Source organism: Pteropus alecto, unplaced genomic scaffold (assembly GCF_000325575.1).
Source record: "Pteropus alecto unplaced genomic scaffold, ASM32557v1 scaffold115, whole genome shotgun sequence".
In the NCBI taxonomy this organism is placed as follows: domain Eukaryota; kingdom Metazoa; phylum Chordata; class Mammalia; order Chiroptera; family Pteropodidae; genus Pteropus; species Pteropus alecto.
In genome coordinates, this window is record NW_006436814.1 from 4,621,347 (window position 1) to 4,641,808 (window position 20,462).

Here is a 20,462-nt window from a genome sequence, read left to right on the forward strand (position 1 = left end):
GCATTATAAATTTCCAAAAATGAAAATTCTAGTGTATTTCTTGTTATATTTTACAGTTGCTCCAGGTGACACAGTTACAGTAGTGAGCCTCTTGTTTGGCTCTTTATAAATCCCCCCTCCCCAGATTCCATAATTAATCATTGCAGATGTTTTATTAGTAACTTTTAATTCCGATTTTTCTGCCTCCTCCTGGGGGTTCTTCCAGGTCCTCTTTTGAACTAGCCATGACCGATTATTTGTGTTTGTGTTATTAGGACTTTTTAGTTCATTTCGAAAACCTGCTTGATGTTCTATACTTGCTACTTAATACGTGGAGTTTCGCATGCAAAATAATAGATACAGTTTACCCAATTGCAGAGAAAAGGTTGATTTGGCCTTAATAAAAGTGAATTTTTTAAGTCGTAAAATAATGTGTTAAAAAGTACATTTCCCCCATTATTACCTTGAATTGTATAAACAATATAATTACCACGTTGTTAAGTTTCAACTTGATTGTATTGTGTATAATAGCACCTATTTGTCTTTTGGTCCTGTGTGATTAAGTAGTCTGTGCCTAAGTGTGAAACTATAGTTGTGAAAATAAAAATGTTACAGTAAGTGAAATAGGCTTCGGCCAAAACTCAGCATTGAACCCAAGACTGAATTGCTATTCATCCCCGGTTCAGAGATACTCTGTTCCGATTTCCATCACTCGTAGGACACCATGTCATTGACATGGACACACTTTCTTTATTAGAAACTGAGGTCACATGCTTCGCTATGCGACTTCTAGCCAGGACAAATTAAGATCAACCATTGTCTTTGGCTGTGGTAATAAAACAGAGAAAACTAACCAAACTAACCCCCAAGTAGCTACTGTTCTTTATGATAATATAGTTGGAACAAAGCAGGTTTACTTGTTTCTTCTATTTTTTCCAAAAAAGAATTGTTAATCACCACATGGCGCTCGTAAAATATATTGTCATTTGCCCGCTGCTTTAGGAAAGGACCTTTTTTTTTTTTTATTCAACGAGAACACAAATACTCATTTAGGAATATGACCTCTGTGAAGTAAGTAATAGTTATATTCCAGAAAATACGGTGGCAGCTGACAGCTTTGCCTGATCTTAGTTGCTGCTTCATGCTTTGTGTGGTGCCTTTGGTCTAATTTACCAACTGTATAACCCAAAAGAATGTTTGACAAGAAGACAAAACGCAACCGTGTACCTGCAATTCATAACTTACCTAGAACTCTTATTTAATGCTTACAGTATATTTATATTTTTTAAATGCACATGAATTTCACTGTGCTTGTTATTGTGACTTGTTGATGAAGAAGAAACGAACAAAAAAGAAACAATCAGATGAAATATAGATGTGAGAAAATGCCAAGGGGGAGGCTTCTCCTCTCCTGCTTCCCATTTATAGAATGACTGTCTGTGGAAAGACAAAATAGCCCATTATCACAAAGAACTATATAGAAAAGAATTTTAAGAGTTGTTCTTGGATCAAAATTTCCCTCATTTTAAAAGATCTTTCTTGAATCTTTGCTTTCAGCCACATGAATAAAACTGTAGCAAAATTGGTTTTATAGTAATAAGTATTGCCCACAGTTTAAAAACTTCTAAAACTTTCTTTCAAAACAAGTTTATTGAGTAAACCTTTAACTTAAAAAAATACAAAACAGTTTCAGACACTTTTGGTGAGTTATATCAACTTTTGTTAGTTTTTTTTTTTTAAAACCTGTTTAATAAAATTAGTAGGATTGAGTTGAAATTTTGATATCTTTTTCTTGAATTTATATATTTGAATTAAAAATTACTTTGATAGATTTTAATTGGTAAATTTAATCTATTAATTTTACGTATTTAAACCAAAATGGTCTTGTGAGTTGCCCATGCTAAATGCTTATTTAATGTTTTTGGATAACTATAACTATAACTATAACTATAACTATACTATCACCAAATAATTTATATTTTCTCAAATTTACCCTCCCACCCTGTAGGTACCCCTTCTGCCAAAAGAAACGAGATGTCTTTCCCTGTAAAGTAATTAATGTAGGGCTTAATGTGACAGTATTTTTACTTCATTATGTTAATTTTCAAAAGAAGGAAAGAATTCCAGTCTATTCACTAGACAGTTATATATTTTAATTTACGCAAACATTTAAGTGTGTATTTAATTTTAACTTAAAAGGCTTTTGATTTTTTTTGTTGTTGATTATTATATGGAATGTATTTTTATATTTATGTGGTTCTCAAAATAGCAGACTCAGGAAATCTAATGAAAAATATCCTGCAGTGATCATCTAATTTGTCTTTAGAGTACAAATTAGATTATTAGATGATTAATGTAAGAAATATGTGTAAGGAGATAAGGAAAAAAATTAGTAGGTAAGTTCAGATCAAATTGTTTTTTTACACTTGCGATATACCAAGACTGTATTATATTCTAACGGACCTTATCCTTCTAGTTGTGAAGTGTATTCCACTAGTATAAAATACTTTGTGCTGTTAATTCATAGATTACAAGAATTTGCTTTAGAAGCGTTTATTTACTAACTTTTTTTTTATACTAGTGGTCTACAAAACACTTATAAAAATATCTGCTAGGGGCATTTGCTGGCACGCTAGAATTCACAAATATGTACAGCATATCATTACTCATTAATTTCTCTCCAAGAGTGGAAGATGGCTATTTATTTATTATCTTGTTTATTGGATTAGATTTCAAGACTGTTACATTGTAACCCTAGGCGTTGTATATTAGATCTAGTGTTTATTAATCTCATTTTTTGACACATTTAAGTTTTACATCCAGTGACATTAAAATGCCCTATAATTTAGTGGCATTCTTTATAAGATGCTAAAAATGGGTCTCCTTTGTACATGACATGTGGAAATGGATGGCCGTTAGTCTCTCATGACAAAACCATGTTGGTTTGAATGCAGGTTTTTTGTTTTTGTTTTTGTTTTACTCCAAATGAAAAGTTATTAAGATTACCTCCGTTATATTAAAAATTCAGTTAAGAAGGTTAATTATACATGGAAGTTTAGCAAATGTTTGTTCTCTCCAGTGCTGGAAATGCCAGGCCATTAAATAAGAATGGCAGCTTAAATTGGGCAAATTTGATAAATGCATTAGCGTACATCAGTCTAGTAATAAGGTTCTCATGCTCTCTCTCTCCTGTTTTTCATTTCCAGTGTTCTATTTAGGTGAGTTTTTGAATTCTGATTTTTCATTTAAGTTCTCCCTCTCCACTTCATGAATAAGTACCCCAAAGAGAATGTCTCATTGTCTTAGAAAATGTCAAGCTTAGGTGCCTATCCAGATGCTCATTGAACACTTGTTTTACTCAAGCTCTTCATATATAAATGTTTATTTTTCCTTTATTGTTGATGTTTTCCATTTGTTTCAAGTAAGCCTTTGGAGATGATGACAGTATTATGTTGCAGTCTTTCATTTGCTGTGTGTTATGAAAAGCTTATATTTTATTTTGCTAAACGAAAAGAAGATACATTTGTAAATATGTGATGGTTTTACGTTATTCTCATGATTTTCTCTCTGTCCAGCCAAATATCAAGATAATGTTCATCTATAATGTTTTCTCTTTTTAGGGCCAACATTGCCTAGACAAAATTCACAACTACCTACCCAAGTTCAAAATGGCCCATCGCAAGAAGAATTGGAAATTCAAAGAAGGTAAATTTACAAGTTATTTTTTATACTTTTTTATTCTTCCACAGAAGACCAAACTATGAACAAACACCCTGATATTGAAAGCAGATTATGTCTCATCAGCCATTTGAGAGCCAGAACTTTTGTTGTTATATTGTTAACTTTTGGAATCACCATTAATAAGTGAACAAATTCTTGTTATGCTGGGTAAAAGATGTTATAAAATTTCATATCTACTTTTTTTTTTGTTAAAAATACTCACGTAAGTTTAAAATAGTTTAAAGACACTTAACAGCATACAAAATGTCTTGTACTTCAAGGAGTCTTATTTTTATAGTAGTTATAAATTAATTTATGATCATTATAGCTTTCACATGACTGACTTACTAGAAAATTGAAACAGTGTTGGCAGTTTGTATAAGGCATTGATTTTGAGATATTACCATTGGGTTTAGTAATGGAATACAAAATCATTCTGTTTATGACCAAACTGCTGACTGAAGATCAATAACATCTTCATTATTTCAGCGCAGTTTAGGAACACATTTGAAATTTTGATACAGCCTCGTAGAGGGGTAGTTGTTCTGAATTAGTAAGGAGTCTCTGACTTAGAAGCTGCTTGGTACATTTGGTAACTAAAATTGAGCTAGTCATACCAGGTGTCCCATTTTATTATTTATTTAGTTATTTTAAAGCCATGTTTAACATTTTATTTATTATTTAAAAATTTTTTTATAGTGGCGTTGGTTAACGAAATCGAGTAAGTTTCAGGCGTACAATTTAACAGTAAGGCATATGTATATATAGTGCATTGTGTGTTCACTGCCCATAGTTAGATTTCTTTCTGTCACTACATATTTGACCCCTTTTACTCCCATCTAGCGCCCCCTCTCTGCTCCCCACTCCCCTTTGGTAACCACTAGTCTGTTGTCCGTGTCCATGAGTCTCTGTTTGTCCTGTTCGTTTGTTGCTTTTAGGTTTATATCCTACATATAAGTGATATCGTGTGATTTTCAATTTTTTCTGTCTGGCTTATTTTGCTTAGCGTGATTATCTCAAAGTCCATCCATGTTGTCGCAAATGGCAGTGTTTCATCTCTTCTTATGGCTGAGTGATATTCCATTGTATATATGTACCACAGCTTCTTTAGCCAATCGCCAGGTGTCTGTCCCATTTTAAACAAAGGAGCACTTTTCAGCGATGTTTTAGACTGAGTAGGTTGCCTCTATTTTGTTTTGGAGAGTTGACAGCTGTTGTATAGATGAATTTTTCCAGTTGAGAAGTGTTTGCTTCATGACAGACTAGCATTTCTGCTTGTGACCTTTGATTTGGATCTCAGGTTTGAAACACTTCACATTCTCACTGTTGTCTTAATATGTGTGTCACGTTCCCCTGACACAGGGATGTCTTGCCACGTTCCGTGTCAGCTGCTTTGGTACCGAACCACTTCGGTCCAGCCATATTAGCAAAAGTAAAAGGATTAACTTTAATAATGTATTTTACTTAACCCACCGTATACAAAACATTATCATTTCAACATGAAGTAAGTATAAAAATTAAGCTATCTTATTCTATTTTTCATACAGAACGTTTAAAGTTTGGTATGTGATTTTACACCCACAACACGTTTCTAGTCAGACTATCCGCATTATGAGTGCTCAAGAGCCACTCACGGCCACCTAACTGGATAGCACAGTAGATGTTCTGTTGAAAATTTAGTTTTTATCTCTAACAACTTTTTCTTTTTTGATAATGGCAAGTTCCTTTTTTCTAACGGCCAGTTCTAAATTCCTGATTGTGTTTTAAGTCTCCCTTGTTTCTTTTTTTTTTGCTCAGCTTATCTCCCCCCTGTAGAGTTGTATTTGTTTGTCTTATTGGTTTTACTGGAATATCTGCTCATCTTTAGTGGTCCATTTATTTCTAAAACAGAATTTGTTCGAGTGATATCAGTACTTGGCTTGGGTTTCCTCGTCTATCCAGGAGTGTAGATCTCTGCTGGGCAGCCTTCCTCCCTGACTGAGAGGCCGGCCAGGGAGGTCTGTGGAGGTGGGCCTGGAAGAGCAGATAGGCTGGTGGGCTTGCCGGTAGGTAAAGGGTACAAGAGTGGGGAGCAGACAGGCCTCAGGACCCCCCAGATACCGAGCTACCGTTAGTTCCACCAGGTGCCCTGGCTCATACTTTGGAAAACAGTCTCCCATGGTAAATGCCATTCCGTCCATTGAGCTAAGGTTGGGAGGACAGGGGTGGCCGGTGCAGCTGTTCTTCAGACCACATGTGTGCTTATGAATCAGCTTGATTGTTGTTGCGTAGCTCATTCCCATTCTCTCTGCGTGCCAGTCTCATTAGGTCTTTCCCAGATTCCTCCTCTCTTGCCTGCTTCAGACATTTTCAGATTGTATTCTGGACCGTGGATGCCTCCACTGTTCAATTGTGTTCCAGGCACTGTTCATTTTCGTTCTAAGTGCTTAGGATCCTTGGGACAGGGATTGGGGTACAGGCAAAAAAACCTCACCCTAATCAGACAATAAACTATAAACATGACGTAGCATAGTAGAAGGTGATAAATGGCATGGGAAGAAATAGAGCCACGCGAAGGGGAGCAGGTGTTGCAGAAGGGCCAGGGGAAGTGCAGCTGTTTCTCTGAATAGGTTGGTCAGGGTAGATCTTATTGAGAGGAAAGGAAGGAATTAGCCAAGTGGATGTAGGTGCATTGCATGCAGAGGGAACAGTCAATGCAAATACTTTAAGGCACGATAATGCTTGTGCGTACAGGAAAAATGAAGGCCACTGAGCCTGTAGCAGAGAGAACAAGAGTAGAAAAGGAGAGTAGCTGATGAGTTTGAAGGCAGTGGGGAGTCATACCATGTAGGACCTTGAAGAAAATTATAAAGAATTTAGCTTCTACTCAGAGAAACGAGGAGCCATGGATTATTTCGATACGAATTATCTGGCTTCACATGGTACCGGAATCAGTCTGGCTGCTCTATTGGCACTAGACTACAGAGAAACATGAATGGAGGGAGGTTCAAGATTGTGACAGCAGCCCAGGCCATTGCAGTAAACTAAGCAGGAAATAATGGTGGCTCCCCCCAAGTAGTAGAGGAGGTGAGAAGTCAGATTCTAAATAATAATAATTATTATCTAAGGACTTCTGATCAAGCTTTAGTGACACTTATCAATATGAATGGACAGCCAAAGATAATCAGACCTTTAAGGACAATGTCTATCAGGTGAAGACAGATCAAGACAAACAGAAAAACAAAGAAATAAGAGGAAATAAATGTACAAGGAACAGAAGAAAACCTAAACATATACTGTAATAGCTTCAGAGAATGAAGAGAATATTTCATTCATAAAGCAAAAATTTGTAGGTACTTAAAAAGAGTCATTCCGATCATAAGAAAATGTACTTAGAAATTAAAAAAACAACAACATTAACAATAGGAGGTTTAAGAACTAAGGTTGAGGAAATTTCCCTGAAAATAGCTGTAAAAGATAGAAGTAGTATACGAAGCAGAAAATCAGATCAGATCGGGAGGTCCAACATCCAAATAATAGGCGTTCTAAGGCAGAAAAGAGCAAAAACGTGAGGAAACAGATTCTGCAAATAATCTAAGAAAATTTCTGGGAACTCAGTGACTTGATTGTGTAGATCAGAGGGCTGCAGACTTTTTCTGAAGAGCCAGATAGTAAACATGTTAGACCGTGGGCCGGAAGACCTCTGAGGCAGCCGTTCAGCTCTTGCCTCGTAGCTTGCCGTAGACTATACGTACAGGAATGGGCATGGCCAGGCTCGGGCCTTGGACTCTAGTTTTCCAGGCCCCCTGGTCTAGACTGAAAAGGCTCACCAAGTGTGCGGCCCAATAAGCAGAGAAAAAAACCCTACCACTAAGGCATAGCACTGTGAATGAAAAGTGAGGTACTACAATAGAGAGAAGCTTCAGATTTCTGAGAGGTTGTCCCAGTCTAAACCTGAAACTTTCTCCTTCGCACAGTTTCTTAGGAAGCTCCTGGAAGGGAGCTAGGAAGGTAGCTATTGAAGTGAGAGGGCACCAAGCATGACGAGACCATGAGAGGAGCCAGCAAACAAGGGGTCCAGCTGAGGGAAGAGAGGAGGGGAGTCCAGGTCTGACCCAGGCGAAAGCAGAACCAAGGGCCCGTTGTCAGAACGGAACCCGGAGGCCCGGGAGCTTCTGGTCGGGGCGTTTCTGGGAGCAGGAAAGATAAAATGAGCCAACAAAGGAACAGAATCGATCACCCGATATGTTTGACCATTTCGAAAGGGTTTATATTTCTCATGGGAGGGTTTGGGGTCAAATATCGATAGGGATGTAGAAAATGAAGCAGTCGTTAAAAAAAGAAAATAGCAATTTTTAACACCAGAGAAAGAGAGAAATTGTTCTAAAATCTAAAGGTGGTCAGCCACCAATAATACAAGTGAATGTTTCGAGGTACCCAAAGTGGCGTTTTGATTTTATTGGGAGGATGAGGAAGGAAAGGTTGCGGGGGCCAGAGGTTGTAGGAATTAAATCATTTGTGTGGTAGGAAGTCAGCAGAAAACATCTAAATCTGAAGAACCAAGAAATATTAGTTGTAAACAAATTACTGTTTTTAGAAACATGAGAAAAATACCGAAGGGTTGAAAGTAGTTGCTTCTGAGGAGCGAAATCAGAAGCGATGAGGGCGGGAAGAGCATTTCCGTTTTGTTATAAGCTTTGCAATCCAGCTTATCTTTTTATCTATTTTATAAGTTTAATTTTTAAATTTTTAATGAGGGTGAAATTGAGTTGAAAAACGAGTATTTACTTTAGGTGTTTAACTCCTATTGGTCTAGTATCTTTACTGTAGTAACATGATGAAAGTATCGTTTAGTTTTCTATGCATATGTGTCTCTCTTGTTCATACTGGTTTTTGATTTGGCTTCCTGGGCTGACTGATGAAAAAACGTATTCTGAGAAGCATGAGTCAGTCCTGTGTTAGTCTCAGCGTAGAACTTAATTTAGTTAATATCTATAAATAGTTTGCAAATCACCACTACTACCTGAAAGATATAAAGGAGGAATGAGAAGCCCCGCGTAGCCACGGGGAGCTGGAGCAATGAGGGTGTACAGACCTGCGGTTGGCCTTCAGGGGCGGGATGGGCCGAGAGTCGACCGCCTCCTCTTGTAAGTGTTGTCCCTTGTCCCAGGAGCTTTCTCATACTAAGACTCAATTACCTTGTTTAGTTTTATCCATTTTCTTTTGTTTACTAATAGAGAAGTGAAATGCCCTTATTGTATGATGAAAACATACTTGTGTAGTTTTATTTTCTGACAAATATCAGGAATATTAGAGTGTTACTGAATGATGTCAACCCAGAATGTTCTCCTCCTTCATTATTTCAAAATTTAAATCACTTTTTATTTCCCTAACCCTTTATTATAAGTAAGGCTGAATGAAATGTATTTTTAATTTTATTATTTATATTTGGCTTAAAAAAAATAAGTCCGAGTGAGCATAAACTGAAGTATGTGTTTCAATATATAAAAAACCAGTCTCATCAGCCAGTGCTTGGTACATCCCTTTTATATTTGGGGAGAAATTTTGTGGGCCAGGGGAGCTATTTCTGATATTATTTTTTTAGATGTTTGTGTTGGCTATAATATTGGCTATAGTTACACTATAACTGTTTCTGAGAAAATACACATTTAAAAAATTATTTAAAAATGCATATCCTAACGTCAAAGAAAATTTACTCTGCCAGAATTTTTCCATAGTTTAGAATTAGGGCCCTTACACTTCGAAAAAGTCTTCAGGTGATTCCGTTAATGAGTGAAGGGAACAGCAGTTGTGGGTGGAACTCGGGGTGGAGTTGCGTGCGTTTGCATCCAGTATGTGAGTCGACAGCGATATTTCTAAGAAAAGCAGAGTTTCTAAATTTGGAAACTGTCCCCATCGAAATTTATACAAAGTCCTGCTTTAGAAGACATGAAAGTCAGAAGATTTACATCCCATCCACTTTAGGTGGGAATTACGTCGTTAAAGGTTGCAAACCCGACATTTTCTCTTTGACATACTGTTTCGGGAAATATAGTCAGATGTGCCTCTTGTCAGTGAGCAGGTTGAAAATCAGCTAGGACTTTTAACACCTTCCTTTCTTACCTTCAAATCAAGAAGGCGCACATGCGCGGTCGGCGGAATCTCCCGCCGCCGTGTGAGCTGCGCGTTTCAGTTGCCTGTTGGTGAACTTGGGAGGTCTCTGGCTTGTGCTCTTTTTCTCCATCAGTACCTGCTCTTTATCTTTCTAGGTGAGAAACCCTAGACTATTATGAGACGGGGAACAGTCTTAACTCAGGACGCCATAAATGCCATTGTTCAGTAATTATTTTCAGATTCACTTCCCTCATACCTGGCCTTCTGCCTGTGATTTAAGCTCACTTTTTTTGTGTGTAAAAAGCGTTGTATTGGTTAGAGAAGCAGCTGTTAACTTGGGAGTAAGAAAAAGTAAAAACTCGAATAAGAAATGAAATGTAGTCTTAGAATACTATGCGGCTCAACTGCGGACAGTATTTACATTAACGTAAACTCCGAATGTTGATTTAATCAGCAGAACTTCATATTCTCCCATGACTATATTGGGAGAAGTGTGTGGGTGGGGAGGACGTTGTTACAAGAGTCATCTTTTTATTAAGAGGTCAGTAAATAATATCTAAAGTTAAAACATGAAACATCCAGAAGAGCCGACGGTAATTTTCTCTGATGTGTTGGACACAGGTTGGGAGGGTTGGAGCAGCAGCTCTTGGTTTTGTTATAAGCTTTAAAAACCATGTGCTTTTGTATTATTTTGATAAAATGAAATGAAGGAGGTGACATAGAAATGGAAAGGGACTTAGTAATTTGGCTTTTCATTGATTTCTTGCTATAGCTGCTGTACTCTAGAATTAAGTAATTACCTTGGCTTCTGTGTTTAAATATATTCTCATTAGAATAATGTGGGTGTATCTTTTGCCTTTTGGACCCAATAGATGGCTTAGAGTATTAGGTTCAGAATCCTCTTGTGTTTTTTTTTTTAACACATGTTGTATGTTTTAAATTTAACATAAGCCCCAGCTGAATTTATTCATTAGATGCAGGTTATTTAAAAAATAACCGACTTTCTCTGCCTAGTTTATTGTTAAAAACATTCTTCTGAATACACCTAATGTCTCGTCCTCAGCCTGCAGAAACGTGGGCAGCTCGTGGTTTGTCAGATAGCACGGTGAAGTCAGGACTGTATCCTAAAAACCTGATTTTCTTATTTAGGTTTTTTCTGGTTTCTTCTGGTTTTCTCTGGCAGTTATTGTTCATGTATGTGGTATGTCCAGAGAGAGGCTTTGTGTTTTTGTGAGAGAAGTGGGATTGATTTTCTCATCAAGTGGGCTTTTCCTTTTGTTTTGTAGTCAGTTGAGGAAACAGGAAGGGGAGAGATTTCTGGAAAGGTCTTCATGTTTATTGGTTTATTGATACTTCTGGGAGGAACAAAGGAAGGTAGTGTCCCTTTCTGTCATTTAGCTCTGCCTGGAATCAGAACCCAGCCAGTTTATCTGCCAGTCCTGGGAAAGGCCCCGTTTGAAATTTCTAAATAATTAGTAATATAGCTCCCATGTATTGAATGGTCTTATGTTCCAGGTACTTTTTAAAGGGACTGACGGCATTACGTCACTCACTCTTCGCCACAGTACTATGAAATATGTGTAAGATGAAGGTAACATTTTGAGGGGGGGGGGAGGTTAATATTTATAGCAAGACTGTCATTTAGGTCCAGGTGGGGACTTGGAGACATTTTCTTGCTCTTCTACATATGTGTGTGGAAGGTAGTATGCAAACTGTATTTTAGAGTCACATGCAAGTAGGCTTTAATAAAGAGATTCCGGAACATAATCAGCATTTGAAGTCTGGAGTTAAAGATTTTTTAAATTAATTAATTTTTTATTGAGGTAACATTGGCTAATAACATTTTATTTCAGGTGTACAACATTATAATTTGATATCTTCATGCTCATGACTGAAAGTCTGGTTTCCATCCATCATCATCCATTCGACCCCCGTGACCCGTTTCGCCCCACCCCTACTCCCCTCCCCCTGGCGAACCGGCAGTTAGGTGGCCCTTGAGGGTACTGTGCTGCGTAAAATAAGTCATGTGGAAAAGGACAGAAACTGTATGATTTCACTCATGTGGAATATAAAACAAGAAACATGAACAAACAAAACAAAAACGCATAGGTATAGACAAGATTCTGAATTGAATTCAATGACTAATGAGACAGTTCATACGTTCTTAGATATGTAGATTTAAAAACGTGAATATTTTCCTAGTCGATCTTCTAGTCGAACAAAACATATCTTTTTACGTAGAAAATCTGTTAGTACTGATCCTTAAGATGCAGTCACAAAGGGGTTCTTAGGTTAAATGAAGATGGATGTTTATTGCCGTGTTAGTAACAGTAGTCGGCTAATGTAATAAATACTACAGGTGACGGCTTAAACCGTGAACAGGGAAGTAATGGGAGACCACGCACTCACGGAAAATAAAGATGCAAAACTACTTCGTGCCTTAGAACACCTTTCACTATGTATTAAATGTCAGAGAAGAAAACGGATTTCAGAGCGGTAGGGGGCTACTCTTTTATTTTTAAAGTTTATATGTATATTTTTACACAGGAGAAGTCTGGAAGTTTGAATGCCAAATGTTAATTATAGTTACCTTTGGATATGAGGCTTCAGATGATTTAAAGTTTATTTTTTTCTTATTTTTTTTTTCATTCAGGAAACATTCATTGAGCCATTCCTGTGAACCACCACTCCCCAACCCCCCCGCCGCCATTGTATTTTCTAGAACGATAATGTGTTACTTGTACAATGAATATTTGATGTCGTATTTTAGAAAGGAATTTACAGGTTAGAATTTTTTATTAAGTGATTAAAATAATACCTTGGTCATTAAAGTGGTAAGTTCAGTTATTCGGAAAATCCATTTATTCGCAACACTTTATTCATGAAAAATACAGAATAAAATGAGACGGTGTAATGTTGAAGCCAAATATGGTCCTATGAAGAGAAAGTGTTTTCATTGATATGAAACCGATAAGTCATCTCTGTCCGAAGCAGCCTTTCTTCACGTGGGGGGAGACGTCAGTCATACGCTCTGCACCGCTTTGTAATTGAACCGGGAAATGAAGTGTACGTCGGAATACGTTTTTCATAATGAGTAGCCATAGATGCATATTTTCAAATTTTTTTTTTTTTCTTTTAATTTCAGGCAACTCCAAGAGCAGCGACAGAAGGAGCTGGAGAGGGAAAGACTGGAGCGGGAGAGGCTGGAGAGGGAGAGGCTGGAGCGGGAGCGCCTGGAGCAGGAGCAGCTGGAGAGGGACAGACAGGAGCGGGAACGGCAGGACCGCCTGGACCGCCTGGAGCGGGAGAGGCAGGAGCGCGAGCGGCTGGAGAGGCTCGACCGAGAGCGGCAGGAGCGCGAGCGGCAGGAGCAGCTGGAAAGGGAGCAGCTGGAATGGGAGCGAGAGCGGAGGATGTCCAACGCCGGTAAGTTCGCGCCTCATGCCGCGGCCCTGAGTAGCTGGGCTCGGATGGTGGGCGAAGTTTGGCGGAGCCGTGGGTTAGAATATTTCACCCTTGAGATGCTTGGGATTAAGCGGTACGATAGGGAACGATTAAAAATATGCGGCAATTGCTACTTCAACATTTTCTTATTTCTCTCTATTGCTTTTATTGCTCGGAGACTTAAAGAAAGCTCTTGGAAACTCTTATTCTGGCATTCTAATTCTTCTGGCTCCCTAGAAATTGTCTACCAAGTATAAGTGTGTTTTTATGGGAAATTTGTTATGTTGGAGGAAATTTGACTATATTTCCCTGCTGAGATATCTTAAATTGTCTTGCATACTGTACTGTCAAGTACCGTTCAGCAAGTCATTTGCTTGATTGCGTTCCTAAGTTTTTGAAAGAGGAATTAAAAACAAGTTTAAAATATCCTCTCTAAAACTGACTAGTTATTCCAATATGTTTGTTTTTTAGTATTGCAGGAAATTACTGATAGTTACTAAATCAGATGGAATTTATTCAAAGACCTAAAGGTTTAGATATGACAGCATTTGAGGCCTTTTGACATTCATTAAAATTAACATACATCGTAAGATTTAAGAATATTTTTTAATGCCATGTGGCCCATGTGAAGTATCTCAATGTGGGTTGATTAAATATCGGTTGATTGGTTTGTTTTTAACTTCCTAATTATTTTCTGGGGTTATAGCCAACAAAACAAAACTTTTCTACAAGTAAGCATTGAATGGGGGTTCCTAGCCCTTTATCACAATCGTTTGCCAGTTTTGCTGGTTTTGTTTTAAAAAACAATTGAACTTCTGTTTGTAGACCCATTTGTATAACCTGAATGTTTTTTTAGTGGACTAAATAATGAAAATTTAAGACTACAGGTGCTACTTTTTTTTGGTAAAGGATAAGCTAATCAATTTATTTGATCAACCTGCTTATTAGCTGAAAAGAAAACTTATTTCATCCTCTTCTGGGTCTCAAAATGCATTTATGAGTTACAACGTTCTCGGGTGAAGTCAGTTATTTGCACATGTGCTCGATTCTCTGTACTAACTGTAGTCTACATTTATACATTTTGTCTATGCTGGTTTTGTGGCTTTACTAGCTCCCTTTTTCTCTCTCCTTTTTTATCCTGTCTTTTGCTGCCGCTTTCCACCTCTGTCCAGCTCCATCTTCCGACAGCTCCCCGTATAGTGCTCCACTTCCGGAGTATGCCAGTTGCCAGCCTCCTTCAGCACCTCCTCCATCATATGCTAAAGTCATCTCAGCTCCAGTGTCAGATGCCACTCCTGACTATACCGTAGTGACCGCTTTGCCACCTCCTTCCACACCCCCTACACCACCACTTCGACACTCAGCGACACGTTTTGCCACCTCCTTAGGGTCAGCCTTCCACCCCGTTCTTCCTCATTACGCTCCAGTTCCTCGTCCTCTGAACAAAAACTCTCGGCCTTCTTCTCCTGTGAACGCTCCCTCTTGTCAGCCTCCAGCTGCGAAGCCCGGGGCCTGGTCCACGTCCAGCGTCTCGCCCCTCCCTCCATCTCCTCCAGTAATGATTAGCAGCCCCCCAGGCAAGGCTACTGGTCCGAGGCCTGTCCTCCCCGTTTGCGTTTCTTCTCCTGTGCCCCAAATGCCTCCATCACCAACCGCACCCAACGGGCTGCCTGACTCTGTCCCATACCCAGTGTCTCCGCCGCCTACCTCAGGGCCAGCTCCGCCGCCGCCGCCGCCTCCGCTGCCGTCCCTGGCACCACTGTCACACTGTGGATCTCGAGCTTCTCCTCCTCCAGGCGCCCCTGTTGCCTCAACTCCCTCATCCAAGCCTAGTGTTCTCCCTTCTCCCTCTGCAGCTGCCCCCGCCGCTGTGGAGACTCCTCTAAACTCTGTGCTGGGAGACTCCTCTGCTTCTGAGCCAGGCTTGCAGGCAGCCTCTCAGCCGGCCGAGACGCCAGCCCCGCCGGGTAAGGCTTCCGTCGTCGCCACTAACAGCTCGTCGTAGCAATGACCGCTTCGGTCGGCCGGAAGAGTGGGGAGGGTGGTTTTGAGAGCCGGACATCTTTATGCCATGGTCCCGTTTTTTTTCTTCTTTTTTTGTAATTTAAAACATGAGAAAATAAGTGTGCTTTTCTTGTCTGTCGGATTCATTACGTTTGGAGGAGCAATTTGAGGAATTTGCATATTGAACTAGATTTTGGGATCTTCGGCAGTATCGGATTTGGAGGTGTATTGCAATATTTAAGGGCCTCCTTGATACGTTTCTTTTAAATTTCAGTAGGAAAACATTACTTGACACATTTGACCTGTACAATCAATATATGTTCCAACTTGTCTTCCTCGAATTTCCGGAAAACTTAGAAATATGTTTAGGGCCCAGTTGTAGTCGTTACATATATAATCCTGGGGTTTCCTGTGCAACAGTTCTCCTCGGGGCCCTGTTTCATTTCGGCCTTTCCTATGTTTGTCTCTCCATATTGGATTTCCAGGGCTGGGTGCCCCCCGAAACCCTTTGGAGCCCCTGACTTTGCAGAGGCAGGTGGAGAGGATGGCAGGCTTGGTAGCTGTGCCAAAGCAGTTCCACGGTCCAGAATTATAAGGAGCAGCAGGCCAAAGGGACGATTGAGGGAGACTAGCATCTCCTACAGTTGTTCCCTACCCCTGCCATCCCACCCCCATGCTTGAACCCTGCCGCCCTGGTGACAGGGAAGGGAGGACGTATCTAAGTGTGGATTATTTATTTGTAGGTAGAGAGGGACCTGGCTCCGTAAATAAGATGCTCAACAACTCCTCCGCCTTCTTTCTTTCTTTCTTTCTTTTTAGGGAGAATTAACAGGAAAGACTATGACAACAGATTTGTACTTACAAAGAAACAGTGTTATAGTAAGATTTAAACATACCTCTTTTTAAAAATCTTAGTTCTCAAAGTAAAGTAATAAAGCTTGTTGTGGCCGTATATACATTTTTCTTGTCAACTTACCAGATTTGCATAAACACAAGTCAGAATTCTAGTTTGAGTGTCATCATGACAGTGATGCTGGACAGGAGAGCCACAGTTAGCCCAGTAGGGTCAAGCGTCCCCCCACCCTGTCCTGAGAGCCCCGGTAACCCCCGGCAGATGGACAGCTCATTACTTTGTATCGTCTTCAAGCAGTTGATGGTCTCAGCTTGTGCAGCTCCTCGGAGTTAGCAGTTTCCAAAGACGGACTGCCCAGTGTACGAATAGAAGGGAGTACCTACTAGTTCCGTTTTCCGATGTTAAGTAAGGTCTCTTTCACTTCTTTTGTGATCTTAAAAGAGTTGGACGTTTTTCTCTTACCCCCCGTCTTCTAGGCTAAAAGAATTCACTTTTATTTCATTTAATGATTTCTGATAGTTATGTTGAGGATTTACTTTGTACTAGTAGATTGAGGTTTCTTTACTTCAGCAATTCTTGATTTTCGCTACACATTGGAACTAGATGTGGAATAATTTAAGATTTTGAAGCCTGGGACTCACCTCTCCTCACGTTCTCGGTCCAGCCACTTTATTGGTTCACAGATTGTTTTGGGTCATATACACTATTTTGTTTTTTTCAGGGATGTTACCTCTCTTCCAAGTTTTATAAGCATTTATTTTATTTACTAAATCCCCACAAACAAAAAAAAGAAATTCTGATTAGATGATCTGTTGGCACAGTTCTATCGATAAAGCCTGACATTGAAGTAAGTAGTTCCACACTTTGGCTTTACATTTTAGTATCGTTTTAATACCAATGTAGACTTTAAACATTCTGATATGTCGAACGCATTAGTATGCAGTAAATGTGCGAGTCCTCGGTCTTATTTGGGATGGCATCGTGCGTACCGTTCCAGGTAAGGCAGTGTCGGTTAGCTCTGTCGCTGACGGTCTCCTTTGACATTTCTTTCTCAGGCATCGTCTTGGGACCGCCTGCACCTCCGCCCCCTCCTCCACTGCCACCGGGTCCTGCCCAGGCTTTAGCCTCACTTCCTCCTCCCCCAGGACCCCCTCCACCTCCTCCACTGCCATCCTCAGGGCCTCCGCCGCCTCCTCCCCCACCCCCGCTTCCGAACCAAGCACCCCCCCCTCCTCCCCCGCCTCCCGCTCCTCCCCTCCCTGCATCTGGATTTTTTGCGGGATCCATGTCAGACGACAATCGCCCATTAACTGGACTGGCAGCTGCAATTGCTGGAGCGAAACTTAGGAAAGTGTCACGGGTAAACGCATTTCCAAATTTCTGTATTTTTTATGTATGTCTTGTTCTTTCTCAATGTATCAAATACTAAATTTATTGTATTCTAATTTTTTGAACCCTATGTCATTATCTTCATCGATTTTAAAAAATTATGGAAAAATTGCAAGAACAATGCAGTTTCTGTGAACCCATCAGTCAGACGCACCAGTTAACATGTTACCAGTTTCCTTTATTCCTCTTTCTCTGAATCCGTTCTCTTCGGCATAAACACACGCACACGCACACTTCCTGTTTTTGTCTCAGCCGAGAGCGAGACACCATGCCCCTGTTTCCCTGTGCGCTTCCTTCCGTACGCTCACTCACACGACCGCAGTGTAACCATCGGAATCAGGAAATCTAATCGATAGAATACTGTAATCTTTAAATCTGCTCAGATTTCATCTATTGTCCAGTAATGTTTTTCATGTTTTTTTCTAGTCTAACATGACCCATTATCATGTAGTTGTAATATCGCTTTAATCTGTAACAATTCCTCAGTCTTTCATTACAGTGACATTTTTGAAGACTATAAAACAATTATTTGTAGCTCATCCTTCAGTTTGGTTTATCTCACGTTTCCTCAACATTAGAGTTACGCATTTGGGGGGCAGGTTATACGTTGTTTTTTTTTTTTTACCACCAAAGTAATATGTCCTTTTCAATATATCACACAAGGGGACATATGACAGTTTTTTCCATTATTGGTGATATTAGTTTTGATAATACTTCCTTTGATACATAAAGTCAGTGCTATTCACCTTATCAGTTCTTAAGATTTAAAAAAATACATGTTTTTATTGAAATTAATGCTGCTATATCCTTCTGTTTTGACTTGCATATAGTCTAACCTTGGAGTTTATTATGTGTGTGTTCTCATTAAGATGGAGGATGCCCCCTTCCCAGGTGGGGGGAATGCCACTGGTGTGAATTCAACCTCGTCCAAAACAGACACAGGTCGTGGAAATGGACCCCTTCCTCTAGGGGGCAGTGGTTTAATGGAAGAAATGAGTGCCCTGCTGGCCAGGAGGTGAGTGAGAAGTTACGTCAATTCTGCTCAGAATCGAACACCCTGTTCAGAGTTATAACAACCTGTTGTTACTTTTATTCTGAATATAATTTCATTAGATGCATTTCTTTCCTTTTGGAGTAGTTTTTATACAAAGAGTTTGGTCATCTTTTTAAAAAAATCCAATTTACCTTCTTCGTAGGAGAAGAATTGCTGAAAAGGGATCAACAATAGAAACAGAACAAAAAGAGGACAAAAATGTAAGTTAATAAAGGTGTAGCGTGCTGGACCTGAACAGGTGAAATTCAAGCGTAGCTTATTCAGGAAATCGTGGCAAAGATTAGTTTGAACTTAATATGAACTTGCAATTTCTTACCTTTTACTCTTCAGGTATTCAAAATAGCTTGTTTTGAGCATTTTTTATGAATGTTTTGTGACACTCTTAGTGAAGCAGGTTGAATACATGGACATGGGGGAGCACGGGAGTTCACGCCTGGAGAGTGTACTTCTGTACTGAGCCCGCCGTGCAGGGAGCGAATGACCTTCTACTAGTGTTTAGTTTTTGTTTTTTCCTCTTGGGGTCTGTTTCCTCGCACGTACAATGAAGGAATAAGACTAAATCAGCAGTTTTCGCATGTTTCCCGGGGCCGAGGGGGGGGTGCGCCCTGTGATTCTCAGCTATGCAGCCTCTCCAGTTCAGCCGGGCAAACTCTGATGTATCTATTTCATATGTTGGTGTTTAATAAATAATAAGATTGTTTTTCCTGCTACACTTGGCCTTTGATGGCGTTCCTCAAGTCTGTCTCTCCTGCCTGGCCTCGTACCGTTGGCCAGTGCATTTCTTAGAACAATGAGGACAGGAGCTGTGAGGGTACAGGAGGGGGAGGTGCTAGGAAGATGAGAAAGGAAAGCGATCTGAAATCGAAGGGAGAAAAGACTGACGAAGGAGAACGTGGGAAATGGCAGAAAGAATGCCGGACGTGGAAGTATAAAACACGAAATATACGTGCGACAGGTTTCTGCCGGATGTGATATTAGTAACATGCGTCTCTGTATTTAGGAAGATTCAGAGCCTGTAATTTCTAAGGCCTCTTCAACAACTACACCTGGTAAGTTCAAGAGAGAAATACTTTGACTTTTGCAAACCTACTCTAAATGTGAATAAAATTCCCTGTTAAAATTCTCTGGTTAAAAATGCCCTGTTTGGATCAAGTGACTGCTTGGTCACTAAAATGTTCAAGTTTTTTGTTCACACTTGAGAGCACTGGCTTTTTTTCCTCTGCCTTTTGTTAGCTCAGAAGCAGTGGTTAATTTCTTTCTGATATTGAGAAAGCCATTAAAACCTAAAGTTTTTTTTATCTGATGACTCTTCCTTCGAAAATCATAATTTTTACACGTTCCATGTGTGTTATTGTTAATGGTTTGAGGTTACTCACTAAAAGAAGGAAAAATACATTATCAAGTGAAAGTATTTTTTTAAATAATTGATTCTTAAAGGTAAAGATTAAGTGAGTGCGTTCGTTAGCATTGTCTGTTGTGCCTTGAAGACCGTTTAGTTTGGCTGAAAGCAGAGGGAGGGCCACGTGATATTTCCAGAGGTGGGAATCCCCGAGCACAGATAGGGAGCTGGAGACCCAGGAAGCAGTTGCCTCGCTTGACTAGAATGGAGAATTCTTTTTGAGAAATATTGAGGAAGGAGGTTGGAAAAGTGAGTTAGGCCCAAAATGCTGAAAGCTTTTCACGAAAAGATCAGGAGTTTAGTCCTGATCCTGCAGGCAGTGAGCTGACAACCAACTGACCCGGCCGTAGGAACATTAAAATGGCACCTGTGAGCGGTGTGCCGGAGAAAGTGACCGAGATGGGGAGCTCGTACCAGTAAGGAACCGTGTGCATCCAAAGACCTGATGCAGGTAGCCCAGCCTCCGTGCTTCCTCCGGACATCGACCTGGAGCATCTCAGGCAGCAGCCTCCCTGCCTGCAGAGCTG

General features: G+C 39.8%; 1 protein-coding gene across 7 annotated transcripts in view; it reads left to right on the plus strand.

Annotated features, from left to right (window-relative positions):
• ENAH (ENAH, actin regulator) overlaps positions 1-20,462 on the plus strand; it is a 108,200-nt gene that overhangs the window by 74,046 nt on the left and 13,692 nt on the right. For 5 of the 7 annotated variants that reach the window (XM_025048503.1, XM_025048502.1, XM_025048504.1 and 2 more), the window contains 7 exons: positions 3,600-3,684; positions 12,938-13,218; positions 15,093-15,203; positions 17,149-17,453; positions 18,352-18,497; positions 18,679-18,736; positions 19,537-19,585. In XM_025048503.1, the coding sequence (XP_024904271.1) occupies positions 3,600-3,684; positions 12,938-13,218; positions 15,093-15,203; positions 17,149-17,453; positions 18,352-18,497; positions 18,679-18,736; positions 19,537-19,585 (1,035 nt within the window). The remainder of the gene's footprint in view (positions 1-3,599; positions 3,685-12,937; positions 13,219-15,092; positions 15,204-17,148; positions 17,454-18,351; positions 18,498-18,678; positions 18,737-19,536; positions 19,586-20,462) is intronic. The other 2 variants (XM_025048505.1, XM_006914279.3) reach the window with 1 other exon arrangement.